The sequence below is a fragment of the Leucopleurus acutus genome (genome assembly GCF_964270905.1).
Source record: "Leucopleurus acutus genome assembly, chromosome: 1".
Lineage (NCBI taxonomy): Eukaryota > Metazoa > Chordata > Mammalia > Artiodactyla > Delphinidae > Leucopleurus > Leucopleurus acutus.
This window is the reverse complement of record NC_139142.1, coordinates 85,104,462-85,125,465: the sequence shown is the minus strand read 5'-3', so window position 1 is coordinate 85,125,465 and position 21,004 is coordinate 85,104,462. Positions and strand designations below refer to the sequence as shown.

At 44.2% G+C, this 21,004-nt stretch overlaps 2 protein-coding genes across 6 annotated transcripts in view; one reads left to right on the top strand and one right to left on the bottom strand.

The window, feature by feature from the left end:
- ZNF106 (zinc finger protein 106) overlaps window positions 1–11,995 on the top strand; it is a 55,511-nt gene extending 43,516 nt beyond the window's left edge. For both annotated transcript variants that reach the window (XM_082845773.1, XM_082845772.1), the window contains 7 exons: window positions 1,807–1,998; window positions 2,807–2,869; window positions 3,909–4,028; window positions 4,906–4,977; window positions 5,799–5,870; window positions 7,478–7,624; window positions 8,064–11,995. In XM_082845773.1, the coding sequence (XP_082701899.1) occupies window positions 1,807–1,998; window positions 2,807–2,869; window positions 3,909–4,028; window positions 4,906–4,977; window positions 5,799–5,870; window positions 7,478–7,624; window positions 8,064–8,120 (723 nt within the window). In that variant the 3' untranslated portion in view covers window positions 8,121–11,995. The remainder of the gene's footprint in view (window positions 1–1,806; window positions 1,999–2,806; window positions 2,870–3,908; window positions 4,029–4,905; window positions 4,978–5,798; window positions 5,871–7,477; window positions 7,625–8,063) is intronic.
- A 1,120-nt stretch (window positions 11,996–13,115) lies between these two features.
- CAPN3 (calpain 3) overlaps window positions 13,116–21,004 on the bottom strand; it is a gene marked incomplete at both ends in the record, with an annotated part of 47,665 nt that continues 39,776 nt past the window's right edge. For 2 of the 4 annotated variants that reach the window (XM_082834895.1, XM_082834896.1), the window contains 8 exons: window positions 13,116–13,142; window positions 13,553–13,611; window positions 13,933–14,049; window positions 14,269–14,347; window positions 14,437–14,505; window positions 14,987–15,051; window positions 15,150–15,207; window positions 15,585–15,662. In XM_082834895.1, coding sequence (XP_082691021.1) covers window positions 13,116–13,142; window positions 13,553–13,611; window positions 13,933–14,049; window positions 14,269–14,347; window positions 14,437–14,505; window positions 14,987–15,051; window positions 15,150–15,207; window positions 15,585–15,662 — 552 coding nt within the window. Of the gene's footprint in view, window positions 13,143–13,552; window positions 13,612–13,932; window positions 14,050–14,268; window positions 14,348–14,436; window positions 14,506–14,986; window positions 15,052–15,149; window positions 15,208–15,584; window positions 15,663–16,638; window positions 16,753–20,101; window positions 20,120–21,004 lie in introns of all 4 variants that reach the window. The other 2 variants (XM_082834894.1, XM_082834893.1) reach the window with 2 other exon arrangements.

Sequence of the window (21,004 nt, the reverse complement as noted above, 5' to 3'; positions counted from 1 at the left end):
AGGAAATGAATACGGACCAGTTCTTAATGGCCCTGTGTGCTTTGTTAATGTAGTTGGACTTGTAAGCTTTAAAGTAAGAGAGACATGATCTTATTTGTATTTTAGAAAATGTCACTCTGGAGTTGAACAGGATGGAAAATACTGGTACTAGTAGAAGCTTGGAGACCATTTAGGAGGCTTTGTTATGGCAGCTGACATGAAAGATTAGACTAAGGTGAAGAGAAAATGGATAAAAGATGTAATTGGAGGTAGAAGTGATAGGTTTGGTTACTAGTTAGTTGTAGCATTCTATCCCGAGGCCATCTGGTCATCTTTTAACAGTGTGTTAGAATGTTACTGTGTTATGCCTTGTTATAGTATCATATGTTTAGTTAGTACCTACTATCTCTCCTTCTACCAGCTAGCTGGAACTACTTACAAGGAATGCAATAAAATATGTCATGGTTTCTGCCTTTAAGAAGCTTAAAATCAAATTAGAAGAAACTAGCACATATATAATCAAGCGTCAGATTATTTGGTTCACTAGATATGAATAGATCACAGAAGGGTAATTAGTAAAGGTTTTTGCATTCTAAATGCAAAGTGCTAACAACCTAGATTAGATTTGGTTAGGGCAATAGAAATGAAGACAGAATAGATTTAAAATATTTTAAAGGATAAAACTTGATAATTACCCAGTTCTCTTCTATTTTGTGAGATTAAGGTAATCAAAGGTAGGTAGAAGTTTTGGGGCAAGATGATGACAAATTCAAATGGGAATGGTCTTTACTTTCATTTTTTTGAAATGGTCTTTAAATGGTTTAAAAGCCCCAGCAAAGATGGACTTTGAGACAGAGATTTGAGAGTTTCTGCAGAGATATGAATTTTGAAGTCTTGTTAGGGCTGGACCTTTTCTGTTTTGCCCATACTCCTGGAACGCAGTGCTTTCTGGGGCTCAGCAGAAAGCATGGGCTGTTTACCTGGGCCTTCCTGCCATTGGGCCCTGAACTCCATTGATCTACCTCCCCAGCATCTCAAGATGACTGAGATTGATGCTCAGCTCTGTAGGCTCCCAGCTGCTGCTCTTGCCTAGTTTCTAGGAGTTTTATCTCGTGCACGCACCTTAAACTACCTCTTTAGAGTTTTGGGGAAGTAGGAAACTTTATGAACAAGTTTGGTTTGGGAATGAGGGAAGCAAGTCTAAAATCTGAGGTAAAGGAATGTTTGGGAATTCAGGATGTGACCATGCCACTCTGACTGATACAAAGGCTTCTGTAGTTTAACTCAATGATGTCATGAGAGATAGACATAGAACCAGAAGTCAGAAGAAGGTCAGAATAACAGAAAGGTGGAGAATGAGAGACTCAGATTGTCTAAGAAGGTAGTTCTCAAAGAGAATTTTGGAAACAATCATGGCATAGTGCATAAATTTTGGATGACAAAAAAACAGTGAGAGTTCTTGGGTCTGTGGAAAGTGTATTCAAATATGAAAAAAAGGTTTATCATTCATTATCATTAACTTAAGGGAAGTGAGAGAGGGCATAAAAGAACCAAATTCTAATTATGATCAGGATAGTGCGGGTCAAAGGTAGAAATGAGTTTATAGTGTAAGACTGTCCCCACTAGAATCAGGAATGAAGGAGTCATGAATGCAGAGTGTTGGAATAGGAATGGCAGAGGTTGGGGAGTTAGGGATAGGGAGTAGATATGAGAACTTACTGGTGTTAGAATTTAGAGTTTGTATCAAGGTAGTGATTTGGGTTAGTTGATGTTGAGTTTTTCCAACTAAGTTGCTTTTACTTCATATAATGGTGGTGTATTTTTCAGAACAACAAACGACTTGAAATCTTTGAATGCCATGGCCCTCGGGCTGTCAGCTGTCTTGCCACAGCTCAGGAAGGTGCCCGAAAGCTGCTGGTTGTGGGGTCTTATGACTGTACCATTAGTGTGCGTGATGCACGGAATGGACTGCTCCTTAGAACTCTGGAGGGCCACAGCAAAACCATTCTCTGCATGAAGGCAAGTATAGTGCAAAAAATAGGAGTTCATTGTCTGGTACAAATAGAAGGGTTTGAATGAAATTTACCATGTTGTCTAATGCCTTATTTAGAATACAGATTACTATCCTTTTTTATTTTCTTTTTTTTTAAAAATTAATTTATTTATGGCTGTGTTGGGTCTTCGTTGCTGCGCACGGGCTTTCTCTAGTTGCAGTGAGCGCGAGCTACTCTTCCTTGTGGTGCGCAGGCTTCTCATTGTGGTGGCTTCTCTCGTTGCGGAGTACGGGCTCTAGGTGTGCGGGCTTCAGTAGTTGCGGCACGTGGGCTCTAGAACGCAGGCTCAGTAGTTGTGGCGCACAGGCTTAGTTGCTCCGCAGCATGTGGGATCTTCCTGGACGAGGGCTCGAACCCATGTCCCCTGCATTGGCAGGCGGATTCTTAACCACTGCGCCACCAGGGAAGTCCCTATGACCCTTTTCTTTAGGCTTGGATTACCACAGGACATACTGTTTTTAAATATATTAACCAAGAGACAAATAAAATTGTATCTTATTGTAGAATGTAGATATACTCGAATGCCCTTCTAGGCTGCTTCGTAATCATTCCGAAGAAGCAACAAACCCAGTAGTACATTGTCAATTCATCACAGTACTTGGTGGCAGCACATAAGTTTCAGTTCAGAAAATTTGTCTGAGAAACTTATTTCATACCTCGTTCATGCTCATCTCAAAATAGGGTGGGAAGTAGAATTTGCTAATGTGTATTACAAGTTAAAGGAAACTCAGAATGTTATATCGAATCTCATTAACTGATTTTTTTTCTTTAAGGTGGTGAATGACCTTGTGTTCAGTGGCTCCAGTGATCAGTCAGTCCATGCCCACAACATTCACGTAAGCCATGTTGGTGTGAAGAAATCTTTAGTAGAATGATGATTAAAGCTTGAAGGATTCCTCAGACCTCTTGCAATTTAAATTAAGCCCTTTTTCTAGTGAAAGACTTAATAATAATCCCTGCGCATAAGCTCTTGGATAATATTAAGTACTGTAGAAATTCTGACCTCATCAAAATTCTTAGTGGGGAATAGACTCAAATTTACATAAGGTTTAGTTTGAATGCCTCATCTAAACATGAGATAAATTGAGCATCTGAGGCTCTAAGAAAGTAGATATGATACATAGTTTAAAATAGCACAAGTAAAAACAGCCAAGAGACTCTGCTCAGGTCATAGAGGCTGCTTTTGAAGCTCAGTTCTTAGTCTGTAAACCTGGGGCTTATCCAGCCTCAGGGACATGTCCAGATGCAGTGAAATGATAAAAGTGAATATACTTCAAAAGCTATAAAATACATACACACATAGCTGTGGCCCTTCTCTTTCTGTGACTTGGGGTTCTCTCCATCAAGATACAGTGCAGGGCTTCCCTGGTGGTGCAGTGGTTAAGAATCCCCCTGCCAATGCAGGGGACATGGGTTCAAGCCCTGGCCCAGGAAGATCCCACATGCCGCGGAGCAACTAAGCCTGTGCGCCACAGCTACTGAGCCTGCGCTCTAGAGCCTGTGAGCCACAACTACTGAAGCCCACGCACCTAGAGCCAGTGCTCCTCAACAAGAGAAGCCACAGCAATGAGGAGCCTGCTCACCACAATGAAGTGTAGCCCCCACTCGCCAAAACTAGAGAAAGCCTGCACGCGCAACAAAAACCCAACTCAGCCAAAAATAATAAATAAATTTATTTAAAAAAAGATACAGTGCATACATTTTGTAAAAGTAAAAAATGCTTGTGGGAGTACTTCATCTGTTAAAATTAGTACAGCTACGTTTGTACAAGTAGTCTCAGAATTATGTCTTCTAGAATTACAGAATTATAAATCTCAGAAGTCGGAAGGAATCTTGAAGGTCAGTCTAGTGACTCTTATCTCTCTTCTGATGCAGACTGGTGAGCTTGTACGGATCTATAAAGGTCACAATCATGCAGTGACTGTGGTGAATATCCTAGGAAAAGTGATGGTGACTGCTTGCCTGGATAAATTTGTTCGTGTCTATGAATTACAGGTAGAATTTAGACCCAGTATTTTGCTTGAATGACTTGGGGAGACTGTCTATTTGGATTTGGTGTTGATTTTTCTATATGGAAAGGCTGGGGTGGAACTCAGGAATCTGAGTTCTTCACAAGTACTATAGATAATTATGAAGTAGCTGGTCCTTGGAGGATGCTTTCAGAAACACTACTCTGAGATACCTGGTCAGGCTCACACGTGTTAAAAATTAAATGGTGGGCTTCCCTAGTGGCGCAGTGGTTAAGAATCTGCCTGCCAATGCAAGGGACACAGGTTTGAGCCCTGGCCCGGGAAGATCCCACATGCCACAGAGCAACTAAGCCCGTGCGCCATAACTACTGAGCCTGAGCTCTAGAGCCTGCAAGCCACAACTACTGAGCCCACATGCCACAACTACTGAAGCCTGTACAACTAGAGCCCGTGCTCCACAATAAGAAAAGCAATGACAATGAGAAGCCCGCGCACCGCAACTAGGGAAAGCCCGTGCACAGCAACGAAGACCCAACACAGCCATAAATAAATAAATTTATTTTTTTAAAAAAATTAAATGGTGTCAAAAAAAAATTTAAATGGTTTATGGAGAGCAGCTGTAGTCTGTAACACCTGTCTGATTCTCTTTGTGTGCAATTTCAGGTTTGAGACTTTGACACTACACAGAAATTGATTTTATTTTTTCCGGTTACCAGCTCTTCCCATGAGGAGAAGGAGTTGTTAGATTATGTTTCTGTTAACATGCTACTGGTACTTCAGCTTGGTACCTCAGGTGTAGTTTTAAACCTTTCAAAGGCCTTCAGGGACTATGCCTGTTAAACACAAGGTATAAATAACCTTAATTCTCTCTCTCTCTTTTTTTTTTTTTCCCTCCACCCAAGTCGCATGATCGATTGCAAGTTTATGGAGGACACAAAGACATGATTATGTGTATGACCATCCATAAAAGTATGGTGAGTATAATTTGCTGTGCCACATATTTGCCTTTGAACGTGTTTACTAAAAATTGTACAAACTATTAATAATGTTACTACTTGTCACTTCCAAAAATGACATCTGTTTTTGATATGCCTCATTACTGAATGTCTTTCTATCTCTTCGTATTATAATATTGAAAACCCAGTAATGCTGTTGAATATTCCTTTTTTTATTAAGAGCTAAAATAATTACAATACAAAATATAATACCACCATTAAATAGAAGGTAAATTTAAGATGTTTCCAAAAAAAAAAATTGAGTGGTGCTTTTTTCAGAGACATTATGATCTGGACAGTACATTGGAATAGAGTCAGGAGATTTGGCCAGTGTGGCATAGTTATAGCAGACCTAAAAGTAGAAGCTAACTCATGTAACCCTGCTAATCCTTGATTTATTTTATTTTTAAATTTTGAGGTTGAACCAGAATGGATCTTTTTCAGACTTTAAGCAGTAGAACCTTTTGTTCCAATGAAATACAGATGCCTAATATGCAATGCCCAGTAGAAGCCAGAGCTACACCGGTTAAAGTATAAGTGGTGCCTCTGATCCCTGCCACTTCCGGTCTCAGCCACAATCCCAAGAGTGGCTCTCTAAGGAGCACAGCTTCAAAGTGTCCAGACTAGAAGATCTACAAGATACTTTCCCATTATGGTACTCTGGGGCTGGTTTGGGTTTAGGTTTAGGTTTTCTTGTTGTTGTAGCTGGTACCAGTAACTTTTGACTCTTATTTTGAGGATGATTGTAGTAGTTTTCTTGTGTGTTGTTTTGGTCTGATGTGATAAACCTTTTTCTCTAGATTTATACTGGCTGTTACGATGGCAGTATTCAGGCCGTGAGGCTGAATCTGATGCAGAATTACCGCTGCTGGGTAAGGAGTGAAACTGTTCTTGTCACCAGACTTAGATGTTGCACAACCCCAGGCCAATTTATAGATCTTCATTATCATCGGTTTAGCATTTTTATATTGAGCGTCTACTTTTGCCTTCCGCTGTAGGACAAATAAGCTTATTTTTTAAAAACTACATAAAATGCTTGCATACTTCTGTAATGAAAAGTCTAATCTTAGGATTAGATATAAAGCATATTTGAGTATCCACTCAGAGTTTATCTCTTTTGTGTTTTTTATTTTGTTTTATTACTCTATTGATACATGCCTACAAAAACATCAACAGTACAGAAGTGTGTGAAAGAAAAGTATAAGTGCTTATTTTCATGACCTGCCCACAATACTTTACCCATTTTTCAGGCATTACATGTATAGTTTGGTTTGTTCCTCATTGGTTTTTGAGGAATAGGCAGATAAAAATTTGCATGTTTGAAGTTTTAAACCTCAGTTTACTAGGCTAAATTGAGTGGTTTTTATTTTTGGGTGGGAGCTGGTGATTAACCCTCAAAACTTTCATACTGTTTCTTATAAGCCTTAATTTGTTTCATCAGTTCTAATAGTTCGTTGTGACCAGAGAAAAGTTGATGGCACTGAATTTTTTTTCCCTAAACCCTGACCTCCTTTTTCAGCATTGATGAAATGAACTGGATGCTCTCCATTTTAAAATTTGATTTTGGGTTTGTCTCTGGCCTAATTACTTTTCAGCTTTTTACACATCACTATCTTTGATTTTTAGTCTTCTCAGTGAAGTCAAGCAAAATATAGTACAACAGGCTCCAGAATATACAAATAGACTTAACTTATCTAGAGAAACGAGGAAAATACCTTCTGGTTTTAAAGCTGGGGGGTTGGAATAGTGCTTACAGAGGAGAAACTCGAATTTGCATTACTTTTTAGAAATGAACATGTTAGAATGAGAATCATAGGATTTCTTACAAGCCTGTAGGGAAAAAAAGCCAAGATGAGTCTTTATGCTTTCTGACTAACAATTGAAACATAGCCACATTTATAATACAGTAAAAAAAAAAAAAAAAAAAAAGTGATCACAAGACTTGATTCAAGTAATAAAAATTGTTAGTAAAGTCAGGCTTCCTTGGCAGTTTTCTACACGTATTTCCACAAATGTAGTTTTCTTTATCAGACATTTGTATTTTCAAGTTTACAAGTCAACAGTTCTTAGAATTGTTAAAAATAACCCCTTAAGTATTGCAGGAAAGCTCTTTGCCTTTCTTAAATAAATGAACTAAGAAACTCATTTTATGATGGCAAGATAAAGCATAAGTATGGTTTAAATTGAATTTTATGTAACTTGTCTGTCAGTATTTGCTAACAGCTTCCTTATCTAATGATGTAATGGCTGCCTTAGTGCTTTGCCTTCTCAAAATATTGCACTGTCAAAAGACTTCCCAGTCTTTTCAAGTTTTTCATTAGATTGATGATTAATTTGGTTACCTCTGGCTTTGTTGAATTTCCTAGCCAAGAATAAATTAAAGAATAGGGGCTTACTTACAGGATGCAAGTGAGGAATATTCTCATTGCATGTTTCCCATGCTCTTTATAACTTACCTTTTCATTCTGTTTCTCTCCAGTGGCACGGTTGCTCTCTGATATTTGGCGTTATAGATCATTTAAAACAACATTTGCTGACTGACCATACAAATCCGAACTTTCAAACTCTGAAATGTCGCTGGAAGAACTGTGATGCTTTTTTTACTGCTAGGAAAGGATCCAAACAGGTACATCAGTGGGATTTGAGGTCAACCTGGGGTCATTTGACTGCTCATAGCAGGGTTCAGTAAACCTTTTTTGCCTTATTAGAATGTTCACAATTGCAATAAGCAGGGAGAGTGTAGGGATTTTTCTTTTTATTACTATCCAGGGATTTGGTGTATAGCTTAATGAGGTTTCAAATGAAGAATAGGTCGTTTTTGAGAAAGAGCCTAAAGAGAATGTTTTCACATGTTTCCAGTCCAGTAACTGAACCTAGAGGTTTATTACAGTGCTCTTGTTAAGAACTCATCTTTAAGTGCGCAGTTCCATGTAAATTAGAGTACTGGGTCCTAACTGCCTTTCATGTATGGATCTTAGAATGTACCTGTGAAGCTCCCTGGCTTTGACTTTCTCTTGTCCTACTACCATCCTTTCTCTCATGGGCCCTTTTCCCTTTATTCCTAGGATGCTGCAGGACACATTGAACGACATGCTGAGGATGACAGCAAAATTGATTCATGAAGTTTTTTGCCTCCCATGTTGGGAAGTCTTTAGTTGAACTAATTTCACATCAGCCCCTTACACAGGCCAGTGTCTTCCCTTCCCTAGTGAATCAGGGAAGGAGAGAGTGGTTACTAGCCAGGCTTACCACTAGCATAAGTCTGGGCAGCTCTATGGGGTGATAGGTTACACTTCTAAGTTCTTGCTGGAGGTCTGTCAGATTTAAACAGCTTTTTAAGGAACCATACTCTTCTGGGACAGCATGGCATATAGTAATTTATGCTACTGGTGTTCTCCAGATGATTATTAAAATACAGATCTTAATTGGCTATGCGGTTTGACCCTAATCATATGTATATTTTATTGATTTCAGTCGGTGATTTTTAGTTTCTGTTCTTATGATGGTTTAAACCTATAGGCAGGCTTTTAAGTACAAATTTGTCCAGTGCTAGATTTTTAGGATCAGTTTTAACTTCTCCTTAATTATTACAATCAGTTAATTGTAACAGCTGGATATTTAAATTGGAAGCAAATAGTTCCCTTTCTTAACAATTATGTACAGTGTGTTTCAGTATGCTCTTTGTAGATAGACAGAGCTGGCTTTAAATGCTAAAGGGACACACAATAGGTTTTTAACAGTTAAAGTAACTGCTCTGCTGATTTTATTTTAGGAACTCAGGCAGCAAATCACATAATGACAAGTCCTTACAGACAGTACTTCCTATTGAACTTCTGCAGATTTTGATAGAGTGCTCAGTTCAAGGCAGTGCATAGACCTAATGTCTACTTGGAAATCTCACTGTTAGACCTGGGCACTCACTGCAGGTATTGGCAGGCTGTTCGAACTGGAGGTATAACCTTTCTCTCTCTTTCCAGCTTCTGACTCTCCAGGCGGGCTATGGGTTTGAAACCTTTTCATTTACTTCATTGCCAAACCCCACTCTTCTATTCTCTGGCTGTGCCTAGACTGACAGTAGCCATCATATACTTCCTCTGGGTTCACAGGGTACTTTCCACCCACCTGCAGTACCCAAATGGGGGAGTCAGGATAAAGCATCTGAATATAGTTTTCAGGGCCTCAGGCAGGCTTCTTAAAGACCAATGTCTTGCCTTCACCTCCCCACTAGCTGGGAAGGGTGGAGTAGGATGAAGGGAAAGACCCTACCTGTCCATTGAGAGCAGCCAAATGAACAAAGCCTTCATGAGACTGCTTTGTTTTTGGATTTTCTCTGGACTCTTAAGAGAAGCCATGGAGGTGTTGCTTTCCAGCCTTTTGTTTCTAGATTCTCAAAACTCCGAAAGTTTCTACAGAGAGAGAGAGGAAAAGGGAGAAGAGCCCAGCGCCACATACCAAGCTTCAGATGTGATGCCTATTCTTTCCTAGGACTGCAGAGCATCCAGGTTTATCTCCACCCATCTTAGTGCACACACTTCTACTCACATGTCTTCACTCAGGCTCTGGGGCAGGGGGACTTCCCCAGGGGTTCATGGATAGGTTTCAAGAGGGTATTCAAACCCCCTGGAATTGTGTGTAAGACTAAGTAGGTGTTTTTTTCCAGGGAAGCCTCCAGTGGTTCTCACTGGATCCAAAAAAAACATTAAGAACTAATCTAGGAGCTACATCTAGATAATGAATGGCTCCACAAGCTGTTTACTTCTGTCCTTATGAATGGCAGAACTCTTGTGTTGACCACACTATTGAGATTTGCATGATACTTGAGAGAGAACAGAGAAGATCCTGTTGCATAAAGTTTATGTGTGCTGTTTCTGTCTGAGAGCAAGCATTCCCATCTCTCACCCCATTTCCCATACAGGTGACCAGAGAAGCTAAGCTGTTCTGTGGGTTTGGGAATGGTGATTCCCAGGAAAGTACGTTTGGATTTATTGCTAAACCTAGCATTTTCCTTTGGGCTGTAGTGAACCCACATTTCCGCGTTGACTGGGCAGTGTGCTGAGGAAGTCTTGCATACTCTGTTGCGTAGGTGCCCTTCTGTCCTGCCTGAGGACATGTCTGAAAAGATGAGAGTGGTGGAGCCTCTGTACAGCTAGAAGCGGGTATATGAGGTGTTGGGCAGTCATGGGGAACTGTAGGTATGAACAGACTGATAGAATCAGTAAAAACTGATTTGATTTTAACTTTCACAGAATCGCGCACAGTCTGTCTGCCTTTATGTGTGCAGTTGTGGATGTTCTTTGTACATGTGTATGCGCGTGGGCACCTATACTTGTAATGCTTTTTCTCATTTCACAAGAATTTTCTTTGAAGCCGTGGCAATAATGTTTTTGTTTCAAGAATGCATAAAATTCGTTTAACACCAGGTTAGTATATTGCCCTCAATGCACTGTTGTAGCCACCTGTTTAGAAATAAAGGCACCATAAGCATCTTGACTGCTTATGGTTGTATGTTATGACTTTTAAGTGTCTTGAAAGTTATGCAAAAGTCTTGTTTTAAGTCTTCTACAATGTCTTGGCTGATTCTGGCCTTCTGTTCCCCCTCAGAGTAGAGCAGTGGCTCAGGGATTTGTGTTGGCTCTGATATTTAGTACTTAGTTGAGGAAGGCAATTATTACATGACCTGACAAAACACAACTCATTTCTTATAAGGAATTGGAGGCCATTTTTAGAATGTTGTTTTTAATCACTCGTGTTCACCTCTGACAGCTAGAAGACAAGAGAACCATAGCATAAGTCCTTTTGTGCGCATATGCTCGGGTTTTAATGGCAGTTTATTCTGATGACATATCAGTCACTTCAAGTTTTATCCTGAAGTTTTTAATCAGGTTCAAAATTTTGGTATACGGCTCTACTCAGTATAAAGCAGTTAAACACAGTACAAAGTTATCTTGATCTGATGTTACTTGAATTTGAGAGAACGTCATTGCTATTACACTCCTGCTTTTGTGGAGAATTTTTTTTCTGCCTCAGAAGAGTTAGCAGTTGAGTGTTTAGCTCCTGACCTATCTATAATTTATAGGCAACATCACTGCCATTTAAGTGATTATTTGCCTAACAAAGGGTTTTTTGTTTTTTTTTCTTTTTGGTAGATTATACAGTGCACAACTTTAGTGACTAGGTATGTGGATGATTTGGTGGGAGTAGGTGTACAAAACTTAGCGGAATGGTAATGGTATATTTTATGGAAGAGAATTCATTGGAGGGGAAATGAAAGTATATTGTGAAGTGGGATTTAAACAGCATGTACCCTCTGGTTTGCAATTTATATACGCTGTCTTATAAATTTTGTTCCTGTTACCTAAAGGAGACGTCCTAAAACTGTTAAGAAGGCCATGCCTGTCACATTGTTAAAACAGTGATTTTATCCCTGCCCCAAATCATCAGATTCCTCAGGATTTCAGAGAAGCTGTCTAATGGTTAGAATTAGAAGTTGTGGTGGAGATGATTTGGGTTATACTGAGTTCCATATACAAGTGGATGTGAAATCCTGATTAAACCAAACCTACTGCTTACCAGACAATAACCTCTAACCTCACCTCCAACCCCCAAGTATGTGGCCTTGCTGGGTCACATGGTGACTAACGTTTCCCAGATTTCCTCTAAATTCAAGGTAGTAGCCCAACTGAATTGGGGAAGGAGGGAGTCAAGGAGGAAAGGATGTTGAAGATCTTCCTCCTACTCAAGAGAAATATATGCCCTAGAGCTGTGCCAGCACCCTTGGTGTCTGATTTTTTTTTTTTAATTGAATATGGGTTAGAAGAATGAAATCAGATGACACTTGACTGCAAAAATGTTTATAAGCAAATAGCTTAGCCTTCTTACATTTTGGTATAAAGCTGCGAACTTCCTAACTTTGTAAAGCAAGATATAAAGCAAATATAAGGGGAAAATAAAGTACTTTTACTAATTGTTTATTTTTGTTACCTTATCTGCATATTCATATTCATAGCCAGACCCTTCTTTTCCACATTGGTATAGAGAACAAGAAGGAAATTGGGTAGAAAATGAAAGATGGTTGTAGATATGCCACAGATCATGGTCCAGATAAGCTCGGCAGACCGCTACATATAAGGATTTGTTCAAGGTCATACAGTAGGTCAATATTAGTGGAGGAACTAGGATTAAAAACTTTATCTCTGCTCCATTACACTCAGGTAACTGGCCCCTCTGGTTATAGGTGACCCATTTTGTCTTGATCTAGACACCAACAGCTATTCCCCTTCCTTTCCTCATGTGTCTTGGAAAGTATTTGAGTGATTCCTGTGCTCAAAAAATAGCAAAAGCCATGATTAAAGCGGGGTTTAGGATTTATTTGTGTATGTGTGTATTTTCCATTGCTGTGTTCTGAAACTACGGCTCTCTATACGTGATGGGTAAGATTGGAGCTACTCATCCCTGCTGTGGCTGACATCTAAATGTGAGAAAACAAAACACCATCAAGCCAGCTATACAGGTGCCTTTATTTAGATCAACTTTTTTTCAAAATGCAACCAAACTTATGAGTCAGATAACCCAAAGTGTCCAACCCTCTTCCGCTGAGCTAGTTTACTCTGGAGCAGGCCCATCCTGAAACAGTCAGGCAGAACCAAATGCTCATTGGGCTGCTGTCCCGGGACTGGGAGAATATAAAGGTGATAGAGGGCTCTAGCACCAGGAAGTGTTGAGTGCCACTGGCAAATGCTTCTGCGAACAGCCGAGGGCAAGCTAAAGGGAGTGTTTGCTTCAGAGCTGAGGCCACTCAGACTCCAAGCAAAGCTGTCACTCCAAGCAAAGCCATGGCTAGCTGAGGCAGACAGAGACACTTGCCTCCATGTGGCACAGGGACAGAGTTGTTCTCCCTTCCCCATTCCTTAACTAAAGGGTGAGGCTGGGCATGACAGATGGACAGATACCCTGAGGCTGAGAAGGAAGTGAGTAGAGGAGGAACAAGACCGATGAGGTGCCTGGAGGTCTGCTGAGGGTGCAGCTACTGTGTCCTTTGAGGTAAGTGGCTCTAGCTCTGTTGGGTGAAATTGAAATCCTGAGTGATCCTGCATGGCCTTGGATGAGGCCAGCTTGGTTCAGGCATACATGGTGAGCTGCAGCCACTGAAAGAGGAAGTCCCAAGATCAGAATGCAAACAAGAAAAGGGAGCCCAGCCCTAGGGATCTAACGGGGTAGAGGAAAGGGACAGCCCCCAGCATGCCAGACACTGGGAAGATTTTCTGAGAAGCAGCGGTGTACTGCATCCTTCCCACAGATCTCTCCTAGAAGGTACATATTTTCCGGCATAAAGTCATTGTAGAACTGAGGCCTCCCTGGAGCCTTCCCCCAGTCCTCGTTCCCGATGCGCCACATCCTGCTGAGCCGTGAGCTTCCCTTTATGTTCCTTTCCCATCCCATCCCTCCACCACCGTTGGGAAGTGAGGAGTGCATAGTGTGTCCAGTCTTCCTCATGGATTCCTCTACCTCGAATTTTAAGGTACAGGGGGATTGTATGGCTTCTATTAGGCTTTACCTCTAGAACGTTGAGTTTGATGATACCGTCACCATCCTTGTCAAATGCATTAAAAGCTCCTGTGTGGAAGAACGCACAGGCCAGAGGCCAGTTAAAGGCTCAGTCCCCCTCCACTGCTCTACCTTTTCTTAACTGTGTGCTAAGTGCTGCTCTTCAGCACAAAAATCTACCAGGCAGAGTACCACCCGTAATCCTCCCTTTGCCATCCCATTCTGAGCCTGAAGAGGCCCTTCACCTTTGTTCAATCTGAATACAGTAGATTGGGATTTGTCCAAGGTCATACAGTAGGTCAGTTAGTGGAGATTCCCGCCACCACAGCTGTCGCTGCAGGAGAGGGGGCAGGAGGGGCAAAGAGAGCAAAAGGGTAGCTGTCCACTTACTGAACATGCCCTCCAGCCTGAGGAGGCAGCAGATGAAGCTGTCGAGGTCAATGTTCATGGACCTGTCTGCATAGCGCATGGTGATGATGTCGTAGAGCTGGTTGTTGAGATGGAAGCCTGTGGGGGGAGCACAGGAGAGATGGGGTAGGCTTGGAGCCCTCAGGCCTGCGTGCTATCTCCCCTGCCTCCTGGTCACTCTGGGGCCTGGGAGAGGAAAGCGAGAAGCCCTCTCTCATTCCTTTTTCTAGTAGGGCCCAAGTGGCCCCATCCTCCCCTCCCGTTCCTGCTCCCACCGGCTCCAGTCCGCATCCTGGCCACCCCCTTTCTTCCCCACACCTGCGTCATTGACTGCATTTCGCATCTCGTAGCTGTTGATGGTGCCGGATTGGTCTGTGTCATAGTGCTTGAAAATTTTCTGGCAATAGAAAATTTGAGGACAGGGGTCGCACACTGAATCTCTGAATCAGTCCCTTCCTCACTCCCACCTTCATTCTCTCATCCCACCTGCCAGGCCTTAATCTTCTTCCAGAGGTGATGGAACTCTTGCAGGTTCAGTCTCCCAGAGCCGTCTGTCTGGAGGAAGGAAGTCAGGGCTACAGGGCACATAGCAAAATCCCCCTGGATGGGGAGAGGGCTTTCTAGGCGGCTGTGCAGGGAAAGTAGCCCCATAGGAGAGCTTTGCCCAGGATATCCCACTCTGCCCTGTCCTGGTATTTAACACCCCCCTCTATGCTTCCTGAGTCAAAATTAATACCTGCTCTATAACCCAGGGAACCTTTCTTCTAAGGACCACTTTCGTTAGGGCCCCAGGCAGAATCCCAGGCCTGAGGTTAAGAGCAGGGGCCAATGTTCTTCCCAACTGTACCTCCTCCAACAGCCCCTTTCAGACCAGCAGCCAGGAGGTTCTAACTCAGGGCCTCCTTAAATCTTTCCTCAGGCATGAATTTGAGCCCCGCTGCTTGACTGGGCCCCCCACCCCATTTGTTGCCCTAGCCCCCAGAGGCTGCTCAGGGGCTGATGACAGAGGCTTGGGAAGGGGTGGCAGAAAGGATACGTCCATGAGAGCAATCATGCTACGGCAGGACTCCAGCGTGAAGCCTTGTGTCTTCAGATCCTTATCTGGGAGGTATGGAGAAGAGTGAGGAGCTGCTTTCAGATAACTGGACACACACTGCCCCCACCACCCACCTGTTTCTCACAGAGTTTGAGCCACTCACGTTTGTTCACAACTCTGTTAAGGATATTCTTGAGCTCATCTGCACAGATCTCCATGTCCTGAGGAGGTAGGGAGAAGAGAGTCATGGTTCAAAAGTACAGCAACTGATGGAGCCCGGGCTTTGCAGAACAAATCCCGGCTGTCCATGGTTTTAAAGTCCCTGTCAGGGCTATTCTGTCATGGGGAAGCAGGGGCTCTTCTGAGGAAGACACACTGCAGCCTCAGCTGTCCAGACTGCAGTGGGCAGCTCAGAGCCACCCAGTGGGTGTGTTGGTCAAAAACTCGAGGACTTCACTTGTGGATTTCTGCGCTACACTCATACACCCTGTTTCCACCAAAAGCCAAAATGACCTCTACTGAACCATAATGAAATAACTGGCAAATTGAGCAATTAAGGAGAGGAGTGTCTGTGGGAGTCGGGGTTGGAGGTACTCACATCGCCTGCTATCTGCCTGAAAATGTTCCCGAATTGCTGCTGTTCCTCACTTTCCTGGTCGGCGCTGCTGGGCTCTGACTGTGGAAGCACAAAGGAAAACTGGTTGGTGAGGACCAGGGAGATGGACAGACCTGAGAGGAAAGTTCCTCTGGACTGAAGGAGCCAGGTGCCTAAAACAGCCCTAGGTGGCAGCAGGAGCTGGGTACAGGGCAAATGCTCTTCTTTCTCAGCTGAACCTGGTGATCTGGAGTGAGGATCGTCTAGGCCCAGGTGAGCCTTCACTCCATACCCCCGCAGCTCAGACATTCTAACCAGAGGAGGTATATTAGCTCTGCAATCATGTAGACAGCCCTCTTGGTCCTCTCACCCCATCCCCACCTGCTAGAGCCCCCTCCACTGTTTTGAGCCTGACCATCCCAACCAAACCAGCCCCAGCAGGACAGAGGGGGCCAGACCAATCTGATAGCTCCAGCTGCCTCTGTCATCAAGGCCAAATCTTCAGAGGACCCTCCTCCCCTCCCCACCCCGTTGGGCACTACAGGATAGAGATAGCCCTGGATTTATCTGTGGACTTTTGCCTCTTAGTCTATAACCTCCTGTAAGCTTTATATGACCACCTCTCCCCCCTCTAACACTGTCCCCTGAGCTCTGGAGGACTCCATTTCTGGTGTCATCCCCCTTTTCACTACTATTCTTTATCCTCCCCATTGTTAATGACACCAGGAAACAGGAGTTGTTCCATCTCAAGCTGCTTCTCTCTTAGGCTTTGCATCCCTCTCTCTTTCCTGGCTGGATGGGCTCCAGCGGGGAGGCTCGGCCTGTCCTTCCCAGGCCTAGGACCAGCTTGGTGTGGCAGCCAACCCCAAGACATTCACCCAAGCAGCATCCCAGATTTTAGGAGAACTTGATGAGAGAAAAGGTCAGTGGGACAAACCCAAACCTCTAGATGTTAAAGGGACACCCCACCCCTGTGGCGCCTCCAACCCCCATGCACCCCAAGAGGATAGACCTCAGTTGTGTGTTGGCTACCCCATTCATGCACATGCTCGGAAACCTGTGGGGATTTCGCTTGCTTATCAGGGCTTGTTTTGTCTTTGCCCTCCTCTGATTCCTGGTCCACACCCAGCTCCTTGTTGCTGTTTGCTCTGTCTGAAACGAAGATGATAGGCTGGAGAGAGGAGGGAAGTAGGGAGGGGGCAGGAAGGAGACAAGGATTACTGCCTGAGCGGGCACAAGGAGGCAACCTCCCTTCTGGACCAGCTTTGTCCAGTGGAGAGGGAAAGAGCAGAGTTGGGAGTTCCTGAACCTCCGTTCAACCTCCGTCTCTGCCACTAACAAGCTGTGTGACTTGGGGAAAGATGCTAAGTCTCTCTGGACTTCAGTTCCTTATCTCCTCATGGTAGAATTATGAGGATTAAGCAAGGTAGTTACTGCACGTGAAAATGCTAAGAATGCTAAAAGCAGCATGATCTAGTGCAGTGATTTTCAAGTATTTTGTAGATTTTTCTTTTTTCAAATGGAAGCCCTGTTCAAATTAAATTTCCCCGGAAGTCATTAAAAACAGAGCTTCTCTGCTTGATGAAGAAGGCAGAGCTCTTTTCCCTCAGCATCCCCACATCACCGTGGCAGCTACTGAGGCACCTCCAAGGAGCCTCTAGGACTCGGCAGAGGACACATTGAAAAAAGGACTCTGATTAATGGCATGGTCAGTGAGTGAGGTCAGAACACTTGGCTGGCGTCCCAGCCGTACCCCTCACATATGAGAAATATCCTCTGGACTCGGTTTACTCATCCATTAATGGGGATGATAAAACCTGCTTTGCCTTTCTCATTGGGCTCTTATGGGGATCACATGGGATACTGAATGTAAAATTGTATTGCAAAAACATTTAAGATGCTACACAAATATAAGGGGTATTTGCCAGACATGCTCATGCAAGTGAGGAGGATATAAAAGGGTGGAGAGCAGCTGCCATGCTGTGCCAGTACTGGTTGGTGTATACATCCCACAAGGAAAGCCAGAAGAGAAAGGCTAGGCTGATGGCTGCAGGGCAGAGAGCAAGGGGGCAATCAGAGTCTCTCAGAGCAGAAATGGAACCTGACCGCTGAGTCCCCATTTGCCTTTCCATACTGTTCGTCTGGGACAGCACAAATGGACAGACCTATGGAAAGAGCTTCCCTGGCTTTGGCTCCCAGCAGGCCCCAAGTACCTTGGCTCGCTCTGCCTTCCAAGCAAAGGGTCTTGCTCAAGTAACTGATGGTTGTAGGGAATCCCAGAGCAAGTGGGGCTCACAGTCTGAGGCGGGGATGTGTGCCCATGGACATGGTGTGGCCATGGGGCACCCCTGCCAGGCACACATCTTGGGGCCCACGTGTGGGTCTGGGCAACACAGCCAATAGAGTATAAGGGACCTGCACCAGAGAGCTGAGGGCAAGAAACATGGGTTTCGGAGCAGACAAATACGATTTCCAGTTCCATTAGTTGTGTGTCCTTAGGCAAGTACTTCTGAGTCTTTATCCTCATCTATAAAAGGGGAATCATAACAGCACCTACCTTGTAGATACTGTTGTAATGAAAACAATGTATATTTTACCCCCAGCACAGTGCCTTAATATGCAGTGTTAGGTGCTTGATGAATCTCAGCTCTGGTCTGCATCAGCACCAGTGCTCGGAGGACCCCTATGACGGATCCTTCCAGACGCTGTCATGAACACTAACACCAAACCTTGTCTGATAGCCTATGGCTACTGCTCCGTGGGCTTGAGGATGCCCAAAGGTCAGTCATTTCTGGATGGCACTCTGGGTGGTCAAACCAGAATTCTAAAAGGGGCACCGTTATTGTGGGCACTACCACCCTGAAGACTATGGGGAAGTTATGGGGTGAATGGAGCAAGGATGAGGTTGTAATCTCGAGCTCCAAAACCACACAAGGGAAACGGTGACCTTGGTCTCAGATGGAAGCTTTCATCTGAGGCCCCTGAGATGCTCTTAGCACACATGGTCACCTTTAGTGATGGTGTTCTTACAGCAAAGTGGTCTTAACCAGGACACCCAGGAGGGACTCTTCCTTAAGACCCCAGGAGGGGAAGCTGCTCAGGTAGCTCTCCTCATTTCTCCCCTTTAAAGCAGTCACGTTGAGCAGCTCCTCTGGGGCTGTGCCAGTGAAGCTTCTCTTCCCCTTTCCCCTTTGCCGTCTGGACACGCACAGCAAGCAGAGTCCATCAGGGCCCATGACTTAGGGGGGCTTAGTTCAGAGAGAGAGGTCACTGTCTAGGAGGGGATTTGCAACAGGCTTCACCTGGAACAAGAGCCCTGGCAGTGACAGCCCCTCTGGGCGTCCTCACCGCCCCTTCCGCAGAAAGCTAAGAAAAAAGGAGGAGTGGGGAGCAGGCAGGGAAATAGAGGGGGGAGAAGGAGCCGTCCTGTCTGCTGAGCAGGCAGCTGGCATCACAAGGCCCTCACTCTCCATGGGAATCCTCACACAGCTCTCTCACTGTCCCTTGAGGAACAGAACCCATTGCCATTACCCGCAAGAATCGAGCCTTGCTTAGCTTAGCCAAACCGGTTTCTGAAAAAGAAGAGGTGCTCCTTCTGGTTTGTGCAGGACCCCCATGTCAGGCCCATTTTCACTGGAGGGCCATCCTCTCCCTCCCTCTTATGAGCGGGCAATATAACGTGGTGGTTCAGAGCACGGACTGCAGAGCCAGACCTCCTGGTTCCAAGGGCTGGCTCTGCCACTTACTGGCTGTGTGGTCTTGGGCAAGTTAGTCAATCTGCCTGTACCTTTTCTTCCTTTGATAATGGAGATAATAGTAGTACAGGCATACCTTGTTACATTATGCCTTGCAAATACTGCCCTTTTACAAATGGAAGGTTTGTGGCAGCCCCGTGTTGAGCAAGTCTATCGGTGCCATGTTCCCAACAGCATTTGCTCACTTTGTGTCTCTGTGTCATTTTGGTAATTCTTGCAGTATTTCAAACTTTTTCACTATTATGTTATTTGTTATGGTGGTCTGCAGTCAGTGATCTTTGATGTTACTACTGTGACTTGCTGAAGGCTCAGATGATGATTAGCATTTTTTAGCAATAAAGTATTTTTAATTAAGGTATGTCCTTTAGTTTTAATGCTATTGCACATTTAATAGACTACAGTATAGTGTACACATAACTTTTATATGCACTGGGAAACCAAAAAATTCGTGTGACTTGCTTTATTCCGATACTCGCTTTATTGTGCTGGTCTGGAACTGAACCTGCAATATCTCCGAGGCCTGCCTGTACCAATCTGATAGAGTTGCTGTGAGGGTTGAGAGAATCCATGGAAAACACCTAGAAGAGTGCCTGGCACGTAGCCTCCGCTCAGCAAGCATTAGCTATCGTTGCTGTGTACCCACAGATGCCACAGGAGCTCAGGGAAGGAGGTGGAGGGCTGGGGGGGAGGGGACAAGTCCAGTGCACGCATGCTCATGCGCACGCACACGCCGTGCTCTCTGCCCACTCACCCTCTTACACCCACCTTGGTTTTTTTCTTCTTCTGCACAAGGAAAGGAAATAATAAATGCAGAATAAGTGAAAAGCAAGTTCCCAGAAAACCCAGTGGCTTTTGGCTTCCCTGTGACCTGGTCCTCAGTGTGGGGTGAGGTTCCAGGGTCCAGAAATCCAGGTCACATGGAGCCAAATGGGCCTGGTGGGTGAAAGGAGAAGAGACTTCTCCAGGCCCAGAGACTGGCGGCTGCTATGGCTTTGCTTCTATAGTCCACTCTGCTATTGGACGTGGCCAAGGAAGGGGATCTTCTGGCAGATGTTTTGTATCTTTTAATGAAGTTGGTTACTAAAACACCAAAAAAAAGTGGCTCACCCAAACTGGCCTGAAAATGAATTTTATTTGACTTACAGAGTTTCGGGTTTTGTTTTTTTGGTAAAATTAGAAGGTCTGGCAGGCTGCACGGGCCTGTGACCCCCTGTGACAGCAATCCAGGGAGCTGGGAGCAGCAGCTCTCTGCACCCTCCAGATTGCTACAGACACCACCACCCCAGTTGTCTCTCCGACACTGAAACCAAGTGTCAGTTGAGAACCACAGGCAAATATACCAGTGTAGGGACACCAAAACCCCCATGCCTGCCTGCTCCACTCAGGTAGGTGACCTGCCAGTCCCCGTAAGCTTTTGAGTTTGCAACGTCTGATAACTACACTGATTACTGACATTCAAAAGATGAGACTAGCACCAAATGTACTTAATACTAAAACCAACATCTGTGATAATTCAGAAGGCACTTGGAGATCTGCCACTAGCACAGGGTCAGGATTAGAACCATGAGTGTCACTACCCAGAAGACGATTCAGTGGGGCATTTGCTGTTCTCTTATTGGCCCAGGACACACCCACAGAACACAAGGGACAATTAATTAGCCAGAGCCC